This window comes from Dioscorea cayenensis, chromosome 16 (genome assembly GCF_009730915.1).
Source record: "Dioscorea cayenensis subsp. rotundata cultivar TDr96_F1 chromosome 16, TDr96_F1_v2_PseudoChromosome.rev07_lg8_w22 25.fasta, whole genome shotgun sequence".
NCBI lineage: Eukaryota > Viridiplantae > Streptophyta > Magnoliopsida > Dioscoreales > Dioscoreaceae > Dioscorea > Dioscorea cayenensis.
This window is the reverse complement of record NC_052486.1, coordinates 458122-471129: the sequence shown is the minus strand read 5'-3', so window position 1 is coordinate 471129 and position 13008 is coordinate 458122. Positions and strand designations below refer to the sequence as shown.

Sequence of the window (13008 nt, the reverse complement as noted above, 5' to 3'; positions counted from 1 at the left end):
TTTAATATTTCGAGATTTATCCTATTTTTTTTTAAACAATATAACAAGATATGTTTTATTTATCCGTGACACCGACAAAATTAATATTTACATGAATATATACATATAAGTTACCAAGAGATCTTTAACTATACTTTTATATAGTTATATATTTTTTTATAAATATATAAAAAATCTATTAAAAAATAAAATCTCAAAAAATACAAGCATAATATCAACGTGTTTTGGTTGTTACGTATATTTTTTTCAAATCCAAGTAATATATAATTTAAATATACAGCATTAATTATATAATTGAAATAATTTTTTTATTATTTTTCTACTCATATCACCAATAAATCTTTGTAATCTTGATTTTTTTATTATTATCCAAATGATTATTATGTATATTTGGTTTTTTTCATTTGTGTACCCTTAAAAAAATTCATTTAATTATATGTAAGTCTCTAAATAAAAAACCAATATTATGTATATTTTTTTAAAAATTTAACTTGTTTTCATATGAATTCTCCATAATCCATATACACTATTAAAATATATTATTATTTATTAAAAATAAAAAAAATTCCTTTATATATATACATCTTACAAATTTTTTCAATGGTATTAACTCAATGATTTTTTATTCATTACATCTAAATTATTAGAAGTAATTTAAGAATTTAAATTTACATTAAATTCTATTTCTATTATAAATTTAATAGTTATTTAATTTATAATATATTTTAATAATATATATGGGTGAAGTGTATATATATATATATAATAATGCAAAATATATTTCATCAAAAAAGAATCTATATTTTTTTATGGGTAAACGACTTTTTCTTTACCACAGAAACAAAAATTATATATATATATATATATATATAAAAATTGTTTTTAATTGTATAAAATTTTTTATGGGTTTTTTTATGGAAAAAAACGCAACGGCGCTTCAAAATCATCTGACGAAAGACCACAAAAATCTATATTTTTTTCTCCCTTGATCTTCTCCGTCCCTCGTTGGTGTGCTCTCAATCGCTGGTTTTCCTTTCTCATTGAGATTTTTGGGGTTAGGGTTTTGGTATGTATGATTTCGAGCCATAGAAAACCCTTCTGTTTGGTATTTAGATGGAACACTGAGGTTCTTTATTGGTTCTTGTTCGGTTTAGGGCTGTAGATTTTCAAAATTTCTTTAATTATTTGTGTTTGAGTGAGATTAATGTTGCATTCTTGTGATTTATGTTCATGTTACTCATAAGAAAGAATTATTGTACCATTTTTTTTTTTGGTTGTATATATATGTCTGTTTTTTTATTTAAGTTTATGTTTTGGTCGATTCCAGCAGTCTTTCAAGTTCGTGGCTTGATGATCTTCCAAGTTTTTGTTTTGATTGATTCCAGTTGTCTTTCAAGTTCGTGCCTTGATCTTGATTTTAACATGTATGGGATATTCCTGTTGATGTTTTAGACTATTCGTGCCTAGTCGAGCATCCAAGTTTTTGATTGATTCCAGTTGTCCTTCAAGTTCGTGCCTTGATCTTGATATCAACATGTATGGGATATTCCTGTTGATGTTTTAGATTGTTCTTGATTTGAATGACACTCATTTTGATGCTAGATAGATGCGGCATGGCATCTTCGGATGATGAGCAGGAGACATTGCCATATTCCGTCACCGGTTACTATTTTTTAGATGATAGCGATTCACCTGTCTCTTTTGAAGTGTTGCCTATTCAATTTGATGATGCTGGAGAACCAGACGCTTGTGATATTCAAGTGTTTTTGCACGGCAGTGCAGATGGTGGTCTTCAGAAAATCTGTAAGCAGGTGATTGCCTGGAAGTTACAGCTCCAAGGTCAGCTGCCTGAAGTTTATGTGCTATCAAAGGACAATCTCTGGATAAAACTCCAGAAGGCTCGGAAGAGCTATGAGGAGAGCGTCAGAACTACTTTGGTCACAATACAAGTGCTACATTATTTGAGGAAAAATCCCGAAACATCTGAAAAGATTCTCTGGGATCATCTTCGCAAAAAGTTCAGGTTAACAAGAGCTGCATCATTATTCTCCAATGTATATTTGGAGTTTGGAATCCTATTGGAGATTTTTGACATACACTTGATCATGCAGTGTTTTCGATGTCAGACCTTCAGAAGGTGACCTTTTGAATCACCGTTCTCTAATCAAGCATTTTTCTGAGAGAGATGAGATTTTGGGGAGATCCAAGGTATGACATGTTTTTTCATTGGCCATTATATCGATGTGTTGGTAAATAGGAGTTCTGTGTGGTATTATCTTGCTTTCAATTTTGTTGTTGGCCTGATTGTTTTGTGTTTGTCGCTTCCGCTATTTCCCCCAGCATGACACTATAATTGTGGATGATTACATGTTTTTCTGTTTTTCAGAAAATATTGGTTCAACCCAATTTACCCCTATCACAACACTAAGTGAAAATTCTTTTGTCCATTATCCTTAATTGTTTCCTTGTTACTATCATTTAATTTGTGATTCACTGCAGTTCATAATTTCCGGACATTTATTTTTTTTATGATGTGTTATTTATGGTGCTGTTTTAGCTTAAATTTCTGACAGTGGTGCCTTGAACAGATTGTACCAATTCTCCTTGCTTGTGGTGAAGCTAGAAAAACAAATTCTCTAGAGGTTAGTGCTGACTTGTTTGTACTTATTTGATGTTAATTGATGTTTGGTATGTGTGATTGTGTGGGAAAAGTGCACAACTGCTTGTGATTAATCTGTCTCAGGTTTTTATTCTGTCAGGTTGTTAATAAAGATCAGGATATGAAGCCATTTATCGTTGAGGACGTTGAGTTTGATGATTCCGATGAAGAGTCAGACTTGTTTGATTCGGTTTGTGCAATTTGTGATAATGGTGGTGAACTTTTGTGGTATGTCGGGAACCATTACTTTTCATATTATTTTTTAATACTTTTCATTCTCTGAAATCTAAAATTCATTCTTTCTGAATTTTGTTCAACATTATATGCTTGTTTAAGGTAGTCAAATCGAGATGCAAATTGTGAATTGAATACCAAGTTTGTGAATCGTGAATCAAATCGTAAAGTTTGGTTCAACATTTCAAATGCATTCTATTCTCACCAACAATGTTCCTAAGTGGGATCATTTTTCTTTGTTTGGGATTTTTTTAGACTTGAAGACATTTTTTAAGTATTAATGAAACCTATATTACAAAAACAAAATTTTTAAACATTTGTTGTTTCAAGAATAGTTTTTTTTCAATAACAAATTTAAAGATCAATTAAATAATCACGGAAGCATAACCTTTTAATTTGTTATTGAAACTATTATAAAGATTAATTTTTTAATTCGAAAAAGATCTTGGTCCATAACAGTATTTTTCCAAAAACAAATTAATTTTTTATTAAAAGAAAGCATTATCTTTTAATTAATCTTTAAATTTGTTCTTGTATATTAATTAAACAATCACTTATTTTGATTATTTGATTTAAAGTACTTTTAAAATAATCAAGAAAGAGATGGCAATAGAAGAACAAGAAAATTAAAGAACAAGATTGATGATACATGACCGTTGGACTAAAGGCAACATAATTTCTATTCTTCTTCGATGTTTCTTTTATCTTTTTGGTTCTTTCTTTTGCTTTGAATATTGTTATTTGCATCGTGGCGGACTCTTAGTTTTCGCATTGGCTATTTTGTCTTTTTCTTTTTAAATACAAAATTCGGAATCCAAAAGCGTTGATTTTCCTGATTCAAATTGATTCGTACTGTGCTTGTCACTTTCTCTCCACTCATCTTCATGGGCTGGATGAACTTATTTTACATGCAGTTTTGTTGTTATGATGGATGATGAGTTCAAGGTAACAAGACATATCATGACAAACTAAATTGTTTGAAGTCCAAGCCAAATGAACACTCTGAAACAACTATTTTTAGTGATCTTGCCGGAGGTGGCAGCTATGTATAATTTTGTTATTTTGCATTATATCTTCTTCTATCCTTATCAATTAAATTCTTGAAGTTGATAAAATAATGAAATGACCAGTTGTTTTGTTGTATTATTTTACTTGATTATGGCAATTAGCAGCATGTGAGAACTCATTATTCTTGAGTGAAGATCAATGATATAATGAAGAAACAAAATTGACTGTTGTTGGACTCTTTTTTACTCAAGGACCCACTGAACAGATCTTGTTGGTTACTTGGTTTTAATATTGTTAGGTCAAAATCAACTTGTTCGAAGGATTTGATATGTTCACTTGGTTTGACCTTTTATGTAGTTGATCTCTTGCAGTACACTTGTACTGTTCATCATTACATTGTAGAAGAAACCACCATTCTTGGCTGTAGTTGCAAGCAAGTTCTTAGGGCCTAGGTTTATGGAATTCTATTGTATCCTATTGTTAGTAAAGAGGCGCACCTCAAGTGCATGTCTCCCTAGGCTCTAGCCTAGATGCCTTAGCCTTGAAATCGGGCTACACTTAGGAGTTGTCCCAAGGTGTGTGCCTTGTCTAGAGGCTTGAGGTGATTGAGGCGCCTTAGTAAAGTTCAAGCTTGTCTATTTAATGATTTATTAGTTTTTAAAAGGTGGACAAATATGAGTCATTAAATGATCATCAAATTAAACTTCAACCCTTAAGAACAAAAGGGTTTTTAGGTTATTTGCTTAGTTTCCACTATCCAACGTTTGCTCCTTAAGGAAATTTTTTGCGCGCTCTCTCTCTTTCTCTCTTTCCACTGATAGCAGAAATATTGATCTCTCATTTCTCACTTTCCCCACTCCTTCCACATCTTCATAGTGGTAGTAGTAGTGTGGTGATTTTCTCGGAACGTTGATAATATGTTACTTCACTCCATGCATATTTTATCCAAGTTTGAAATTTTAAACTTTGATTTTTCTTATTTTATGAAATTTTAGTGTATTATGAATTTTGTGAAATTTTTAATTGTTTAATTTTTTTTGTGTCTTGTTTTGGAAGGCTCGCACTTGTGTCTTGTGCCCAAGCGATTTGACCTCCTAGCGCCTTGATGCACCTTTCACTTTTATTAACTTTGTTGTATCCTGTGCATGCGTAGTTTGTGGGCTTCTCAGATGCTGTGCATCGCCTAAAACACGTATTTTAATGCTTTTGTGCTGAAATAATTTGTTTAGAAGCACGTTACAAAAATTAACTGTAATGTTAAGTGGTTGGTTGCTCAGTTAAAACTTCCTTTTAGTGTAATGAAATATGGTATTTCAATTTCCATATGATTATTGGTAGCAAGCTAATTCCATCTTATTTAAACTGGTGGATTTGTAAGTTTTCAGTTGGATGATGTGAGAGGCAAGTTATTTTGCTTGAACCTCAGGTTTTTGGCCACGTGTTCTCACAATTTCTAACTGGCAATTGGTGCTGTTTTGTGGGATACATTATATGACAGCCAATTGTTAGCTTCCTAGGTCCATAGATACTGAATGTTGTCTTGCTGTTTATGCTTGATTTCATTTCATGCACTTTCTAAATATCAAACGTTTCTTCTTCTTTCTCTGCAAGATTTGATAACACTTAATGTACTACAGTTGTGAGGGGAAATGCTTGAGGTCCTTTCATGCAACAAAAAAAGCAGGAGAAGAATCCAAGTGCAAATCCCTTGGCTTCACCAGGGCTGATGTCAAGGTGCTCATCATGGAACATGAAATCATGCATGAATCTTCTGATGAGCTGGCTGCTTTCAATGTGTTTGAGCTTTAGATTTGATTTGTTTTCACTGCAGGCTATTCAAAGTTTTTTGTGCAAGAACTGTGAATATAAACAACATCAATGTTTTGCTTGTGGCAAATTGGGCCCTTCTGATAAATCAATTAATGCAGAGGTAAGACTCCCTGATTGTGGTAGCTACTTCCCTTTTAGAAAATCAGTCATGAAATGCAGTTATATTTACTTAATTATTTATTTGTCAAATTCTTCATTTTTATTGCTTTTTATTTTGTATGCTGTTCATCCCTCGTCACATTCCTATTGCCCATACCCTCTTTATTTGCACAAGCTGCATACAGAAATATATATCTATGTCCATGTGGCTGCCACACTTCTTTTTAAATAAGATATTAGCAATAGATCTTGGAAGTACTTCATTTTCAATTTATGTTCATTTTTTGTTACAAGTGCTCAACCACAATCAGCATTTTGCTTGATTAATGGAACATGAACCTTATGTATATACAAGCCTTCAAGCATAATCAACTTTCTGCTTGATTTGTGGAACATGAACTTTGTGAATGCGCAAGTGCTCAAGCATAATCAGTGTTTTCGATGAGTTCTGACTTCCAATATAAATCTATGCACATCTGGTGGCCCTTGTCATTTCTTGATTAACAAATGATCACCCTCATTCTTAGATGGCATTGCAGCTAACCAGGAAGCCTGTGACGTCGGTTATCTAAGATAATTATACTTTGAAGACATGTCCTGGCATATATATGATCTTATTGGGGCCTATCAAAATTGAAGAGTCCACGATAGTTATCCCTTCTTATAACTTCAATCCACTTTATATTCTGGCTTCTGATTATATAATTTTTGGATGTTAAATCAGGTAATGATGTGCATATTGTGCACATTGAATCCTACATTTGCTAACTTTATATCTTTTTTGTGTTGGTAGGTATTTGAATGTGTTAATGCTACTTGTGGCCACTTTTACCATCCTAAATGTGTAGCAGAGCTATTGTTTCCAGAAAATAAGGTGGAAGCTTTAGAGTATGAAAAACGCATTGCATCAGGGGAGTCCTTTACATGCCCAGTCCATAAATGCAATATTTGCAAACAAGTAGAAAATAAAGAGGTCAAAGAACTGCAGTTTGCTATATGCAGGCGATGCCCAAAATCATACCACAGAAAGTGCTTGCCAAGGTACTTCTGAATTTCTCAAGCTGTAAGAAAATGTTACTTCATAGATAGCTTTGCTAAAATATAACTTTCCTCAGAAAGATTGGCATTGCCTCTGAAGATGATGGACAGGAAGGCATTGTACAGAGGGCATGGGAGGGTCTGCTTCCCAACCGCATTTTAATATATTGCTTGTATGTTCTAAGTTTTTGGTTTTTCCTGTTAGTTTCCTGCTAGTCACCTGTTTGCAATTCCTTGTTATCAAGCTTATTTTTGCCGTGCTTTTTTTTTTAATAATTTAATCAGGAAGCATAAGCTCGATGGAAAACTTGGAACGCCTATTAGGAACCATATCGTGTTTCCTCAAACATCTGAAGAGGAAAAACTCATTGATATGCAAAAAACCAAGGCTAAGATTCCAGCAAAGAAGGTAAAAGAGGCTTCTGGTGGCACACCCAAAGAATGGGTTTCTTCGAAGCCAAAGAAAGTGGCTGAGAGACACTCCAGTGCAGAAGAAATGCTCCCTGCAGAAAAAAGAGGCGGAAGTATTGGTGAACAATTTGTTGACCATCAAAAGAAGGTGAAACCTTTGAAAGATGGTCCACAACATGATTCACGCAATTTTCCTCAGCATTTGTCCGAGTATGAGAAATCCTCAAAAGATCAGCCCAAAAATTCAGTAACTGCTGTCGCTCCAGCACCTATTGGAAACGAATTTGATAGTTCATTTCCTTCAATTGATACAGAAACTCAGAAAAGGTTTGATGCACACTCTTTTCTTATGATACTGTTTTTCATATCCTGTGTTCGTTATAAATTATCTCATTCTTTGAAGGTTGTAGTTGATGGCTTAATAAACTAGGTTAACATAACTTGTCTTTGCATTGGAATTCATCCGTATTGAATTCTTTCATTTATGTTCTGTTGCAGAGTTCTGACTTTGATGGAAAAGGCTTCTACTTCAATAACTCTTCAAAGCATCATTAAAAAGCGGGTCATGCCATCTACTCATGCATATTCTGCTAGGCATGTTGACAAGAGCATTTCATATGCGAAGGTTGAAGGTTTTGTTGAGGTAGGCTATCTATTATCAAAGTGAAGTATGTTTTGAAAGCATTGGCTATTGTCTTTTAATATATCACCATGATACAGTGTTGAAGGGTTTGTTATTATAGGCTATCTGCACAGCTTTGAAGAATGTAGAATGCAGTGGCAGTGTTGATGATGCCAAAGCTGTATGTCAACCTGAGATTCTGAAGCAGATAGGAAAATGGAATGTATGCCTTTATCCTTTTTCAAACTGGGCTGTTTGAACGTTGAACATATGGACGCTGTTCTTGTTAAGACACTTTTTTACTTTATCAGTCATTAAGGTTGATGAATTATAATTAGTCTCTTGTTTAACTAGGATTTTACAAGGAACTTTAAACAGGAATAGCTTTTAGATAATTTTTATGAAAACAGTAGGCACTAATGTAGTTAGTCTTATTTACAAGGAATTTCAATAAATTGAAGAATTTGCGACTTGAATTGCAGGTTGTTTTTTATTCAAATCTCTTGATGATCTCAATTGACGATTGTTTCTGAATATTTGGTTTCTATTCACGTTTTAACATCTTTATCCTAACTATACTAAGTATTCCAGTTCCCTTTCACTGGTTTGAGTCTCAAGCATTAGTTACATTGCTTCTAAATGCCACATATGTTGCTATCAAAACTAGTATTTTATTGAATCTGTTCTTTTACTGATAATTTAGCCATCATTTTTGCATGATTTGACTTGAATGGTCTTATTTAGAATCTTATTCAGATTGTGTGAGTAGACATATTCTTCCTTTACAGTAATTTTGTGGAAGCATGGTTTGGGGAATTTCAAGGTTGGAGTAAATTACCCTTTGATTTAAATGTCAATAATAGCACTGTATGTCATATTTTCTTTTCATTTAGAATTTTTAAGAAAAAAAGGTTGTGTTTTTTTTGTGCATAAAAAAAAAAGATAAATCAGCGCAATGCATTGATCTGAACATCAGTTGAAATAAATATGGTGTAATATGCCTTTTTTAGTTTTTGGTTAACACTGGTCTAATTAAGCAATTTGTCCGTTTTAAAACTGTGCAATTTTTAGGGGTTTATACTTATTATAATTAACATCTTCAGCACTTCTTCAGTTATTTTGTTATCTTTTACTCAAGAACTTTTGTTTTCACAGAACAAACTCAAAGTCTATCTTGCACCTTTTCTCCATGGCTTGCGGTACACGTCCTTTGGTCGCCATTTCACAAAAGTTGACAAGCTTAAGGAGGTAAGAAACTTAGCATAAGATTGCATTCTGGCATGCTTTATTTTTGTTAAACATAAATATTAACTTGTTGCCTTGTATTTTATGTGATTCAGTCAAGCATGTTCTCATGTCAATAATATGCTGTATTGAGTGTGAGTGTGTTGTTTTATTGAATCCAGGGTGATTCCCCCTGAACTAGTGAACCCTTTTTATAGGATCAAAGTATGTTTCTTTGTCATCTTTCCTACTCTGAGTGGATCAAAGTTTTTTGAGGAGCTTTAATTATGAAATGGCATGAGAACATGCTTGAGTGGATTCAACCTGAACAAGTGTTTTTCTTCTGTTATTTTAGTACTTTGAGTTTATTGGGTGCATCTTTCTATGAGTGTTGCTTTCTTTTCTGTTTTTACTTTTCTTCCAGAAGACCAGATAATTTTTTTGTAAAAATTGGGCAAACCTGCCAAATACTCTCATGCTTGATATTAGATTATCCTTTTGCAGATTGTGGATTTGCTCCAATGGTATGTTCAAAGTGGTGACACGGTATGTCTTACTTTTAATTTTCATAGCATTTTTCTTTCTTTCATGGTACTGATTTATTTATGTTCTACACCACTTTTTTTTTTTGGCTTGGTTGAAACATACTTGAAGTTATATGTTAGCCTTTTCATGAGTTGGCCTGAGTATATATATTAACTAGCTTAGGATTTTATTTTAGTTGCCTATTGTGATTCTGATAACCTGAAGAGTGCTGTGATATTCTAAGTACATGCTGTTATATTGCATTTTTGTAATGTTTTGTCTGTAGTCAGGAAATGTTGGTAACTTGGTATGCATTCGGATTTTCATTTAGTGCATTCATCTCTGTTTCTTCCATGAAAATAATTATTAATGAACATAGGCTTGAGATTGCTAAAGCATGGGCTGATTGATCCTTGTATAATAATACCTGAGATGGGACCTTTTCCTGGTTGTTAATCATTTGCTCCTTTTGTTTTCAGATTGTTGACTTCTGCTGCGGTGCTAATGATTTCAGTCAGCTGATGAAGGAAAAGCTAGAGGCTGTAGGGAAGCAGTGTTCATTTAAAAATTATGATGTCATTCAGCCTAAGGTAAGCCCCTTCCATTTGAATTTTAACAACTTGTTGATCTTACAAGATTACTTTAGAAGAAACTAACTACTTCAAATAGTGTTCTGAAATTTGTGGTCATGAACAATTGGTTGGTTAGTTTTGTAATTAAAATAGAGATTCAGGTTCACAAACTAAAGATTTTGTGGGTTGTTTGATGATAGAAGTGCCATCCCTTGTTTTTCAGTTGATCATATTGCAAATGTAATTTGCAGACATTAATATCTTGTTAATGTCTTGATAGTTATATGTTCATGCCTGCCTGAGCTTTATTACTCATGGGTAGTACATTTGATAACAATTGATGCTGTTTCAGAATGATTTCTGTTTTGAAAAGAGAGATTGGATGAAGGTACGACAAAAGGATTTGCCCACAGGTTCACAGTTGGTATGGTTATAGCTATCCCCTTTGTCAATTTCAGAGAACAGCATTTGCTGATTCATTCTAAGAAACTACTGTGATTAACAGATCATGGGGCTTAATCCTCCTTTTGGGGTCAAAGCATCTCTAGCTAACAAGTTCATTGACAAGGCTTTATCTTTCAAGCCCAAACTTCTTATTCTTATTGTCCCCAGTGAAACTATAAGGTATTGGGCCTTTTTCTGTTGTTGTTTGTTTGCTCGTTTGTTTTTTTTTTTTCTTAAATTGTCCCTAGCTGTAGTTCTTGCATCATAAAAAGGGTTTGTTTTGGCATTGCCCTTCTCATTTTTTTTTTTCTTTCTCTTAGACTTGATGGGAAAGAACCAAAATATGATTTAATTTTGGAGGATGGTGAAAAGCTTTCGGGGAAGGTAGTTTGCAATCATAGTTTTAACTTAACCTATTGTTATAAATTTTAATTGTGTTATGATATGAGCCTCCACCAATGGCTAACAGTACGTGTCTGTTACTGTTCAGTCATTCTATTTGCCTGGATCTGTTGATGTGAATGAGGAGCAACTTGAGCAGTGGAACTCGAAACCACCTATACTTTATTTGTGGAGCAGACCAGACTGGACTGCAAAGCACAAAGCCATAGCTGCAAGGCACAACCATAAATCCACTGGGCAGCGTGAGTCTTCTACCGATGAACCTCAAAATGAGCCAATAGCTGATGCAAGGCTGCTCTATGAAGAAGGAAATCATGTTACGGGCGGAGAGATCAAGGGTCCCGACCATAGCAGCAAGGGGAAGGCAGCAGGTAACGATCGGGTTTGCAGAGAAAGCAGCAAAATTGCTGAGCATAGTACCAAGAGGAAGCCAGCAGAAGAGAATCGGGCTAGCCGAGAGAGCAGCAAAAGTGCCGACCATAGAACCAAGAGTAAAACTCAAAAAGAAAATGAAGTTAAGGGAGATGATAGCACCGGTATTGATCATAGCAAAAAAAGGAAGTTGTCAGGAAATGAAAAAGGTGGATCTGGTAATAGGGGTAAATTACACAGGACAGAATCATTTGACAGGGGTATGGTGGATGAGACGTCGGACATGAGCATCTCACCACCTTTTGAAGCTGTATGCAGAAACCCGCTTGATATTGGCCAAGCGTCTGGAGCAGCAACTGAAACCCTCTTCGAAGCAATATCAAGACACCAACTCGATGTTCATCAAACATCCGGAGGAGTTGAAAAACCCTTTGAGAGTGATGTCCCTCGCAATAGTTTCTCTGAACTCAGGTCAGATTTTGGAACAGGATCTGGAGGTTTGCGTAATACTACCGGTTTCAATGATGACATTGATGGAGTTGCAAATAGGTATGCTTTTAATAACGGTTCTTTCTATCGAGCTAGTAGCGAACTTCGTGGTTTTGATCATCACATGCGAACTTCGGATGACCGGCCATCTAGTTACAGTAGAGACGGCTACATTGATGTTTATGGCAGAAGATCCCTCACCGGTGATTTGGAAAATTACGGACGATTGCCAGAGGTGGATTTACACTCTCAGCACGGGTTATATAACCAGCATGGTGTATATGATTCGGCACCAATGAACCGATATCCAGTGAATGTTTTGGATTCCATGATTCACCAGCACCCTCCATCAATGGGTCCGCCAGACTCCTTTGGACAGTATCCTTCATCGGTGGTTGCTCCAGACGTAGTGCGAAGCCTGTATGTTCCACAGCCAAACTATAGGCTGCCAAATCCTGTTATGGGATCATCAGCAATGCAACGATACGCACCTCGTCTGGACGAAACAAACTTTGCACCAATTCCCGGCAGGAGTGGCTATTTTGATTCGCCAGACATTCGCAGAGGCACGCCTCCTGATTCAATGGGATTTGCACCTGGACCACACCAATCATACTCGCATCATGGTTCATCCGGTTGGCTCGACGACTGACGTTAGCCTGTCCACACTCCCGGCCATCTCCGCCATTTTGGTTTGCCTAAAATTGTGCCATGCTTGAAAGATATGCTCTCCCGGATGTCATTCGCCGCAATGCTGACAGACGAATTTCCCCGACAACATGCTCTATTAAAATCTTGTCAGTTTGGTAGCTTGGGGTGTAAAATTCAGGCTTTAATTGTTCTGTCCCTTGCCAAAATTGACTCTGAAATTAGTGAAACCTTCATAAGTTTAGTTTCTGTTTGTGTCTGTCAGTAAACTTGGTGTATGGTTATCAAATGTTGCAATGGCAATTTTTTAAGTACTCAGAAAAGTACCAATGTTTGTTTCCATCTTTCCCAGCTATCAATTTTGTTATTGATTAATCACTCTGACCAAAATCTTTGTTCATTTTCATTGCCTTCCATTTTAAGGAAAACAC

General features: G+C 34.8%; 1 protein-coding gene across 2 annotated transcripts; it reads left to right on the top strand.

Annotated features, from left to right (window-relative positions):
• The first annotated feature begins 953 nt into the window (after positions 1-953).
• On the top strand, positions 954-12919 carry LOC120278906 (protein ENHANCED DOWNY MILDEW 2-like). 2 transcript variants are annotated; one of them, XM_039285650.1, is made up of 19 exons: positions 954-1066; positions 1607-2023; positions 2112-2208; positions 2589-2642; positions 2760-2887; positions 5539-5635; positions 5733-5831; positions 6624-6871; positions 6946-7041; positions 7154-7606; positions 7778-7922; positions 8023-8124; positions 9057-9149; positions 9630-9671; positions 10130-10240; positions 10575-10646; positions 10728-10846; positions 10987-11050; positions 11157-12919. In XM_039285650.1, exons 2-19 carry the CDS (start codon positions 1614-1616, stop codon positions 12579-12581), a joined length of 3855 nt encoding a protein of 1284 aa, XP_039141584.1. In that variant the 5' UTR covers positions 954-1066; positions 1607-1613; the 3' UTR covers positions 12582-12919. The 2 variants fall into 2 exon arrangements, with proteins under 2 accessions (XP_039141584.1, XP_039141583.1); XM_039285649.1 differs by having other exon boundaries at positions 964-1066; positions 1603-2023.
• Positions 12920-13008: the final 89 nt, after the last annotated feature.

Excerpts from the sequence above, each read along its gene's own strand:
- LOC120278906 (XM_039285650.1), top strand. The coding sequence starts at position 1,614 with ATGGCATCTTCGGATGATGAGCAGGAGACATTGCCATATTCCGTCACC. Across the intron at positions 9,672-10,129 it reads ATGTTCAAAGTGGTGACACG|ATTGTTGACTTCTGCTGCGG; the intron begins GTATGTCTTACT and ends TTTTGTTTTCAG. Across the intron at positions 10,241-10,574 it reads ATGATGTCATTCAGCCTAAG|AATGATTTCTGTTTTGAAAA; the intron begins GTAAGCCCCTTC and ends ATGCTGTTTCAG.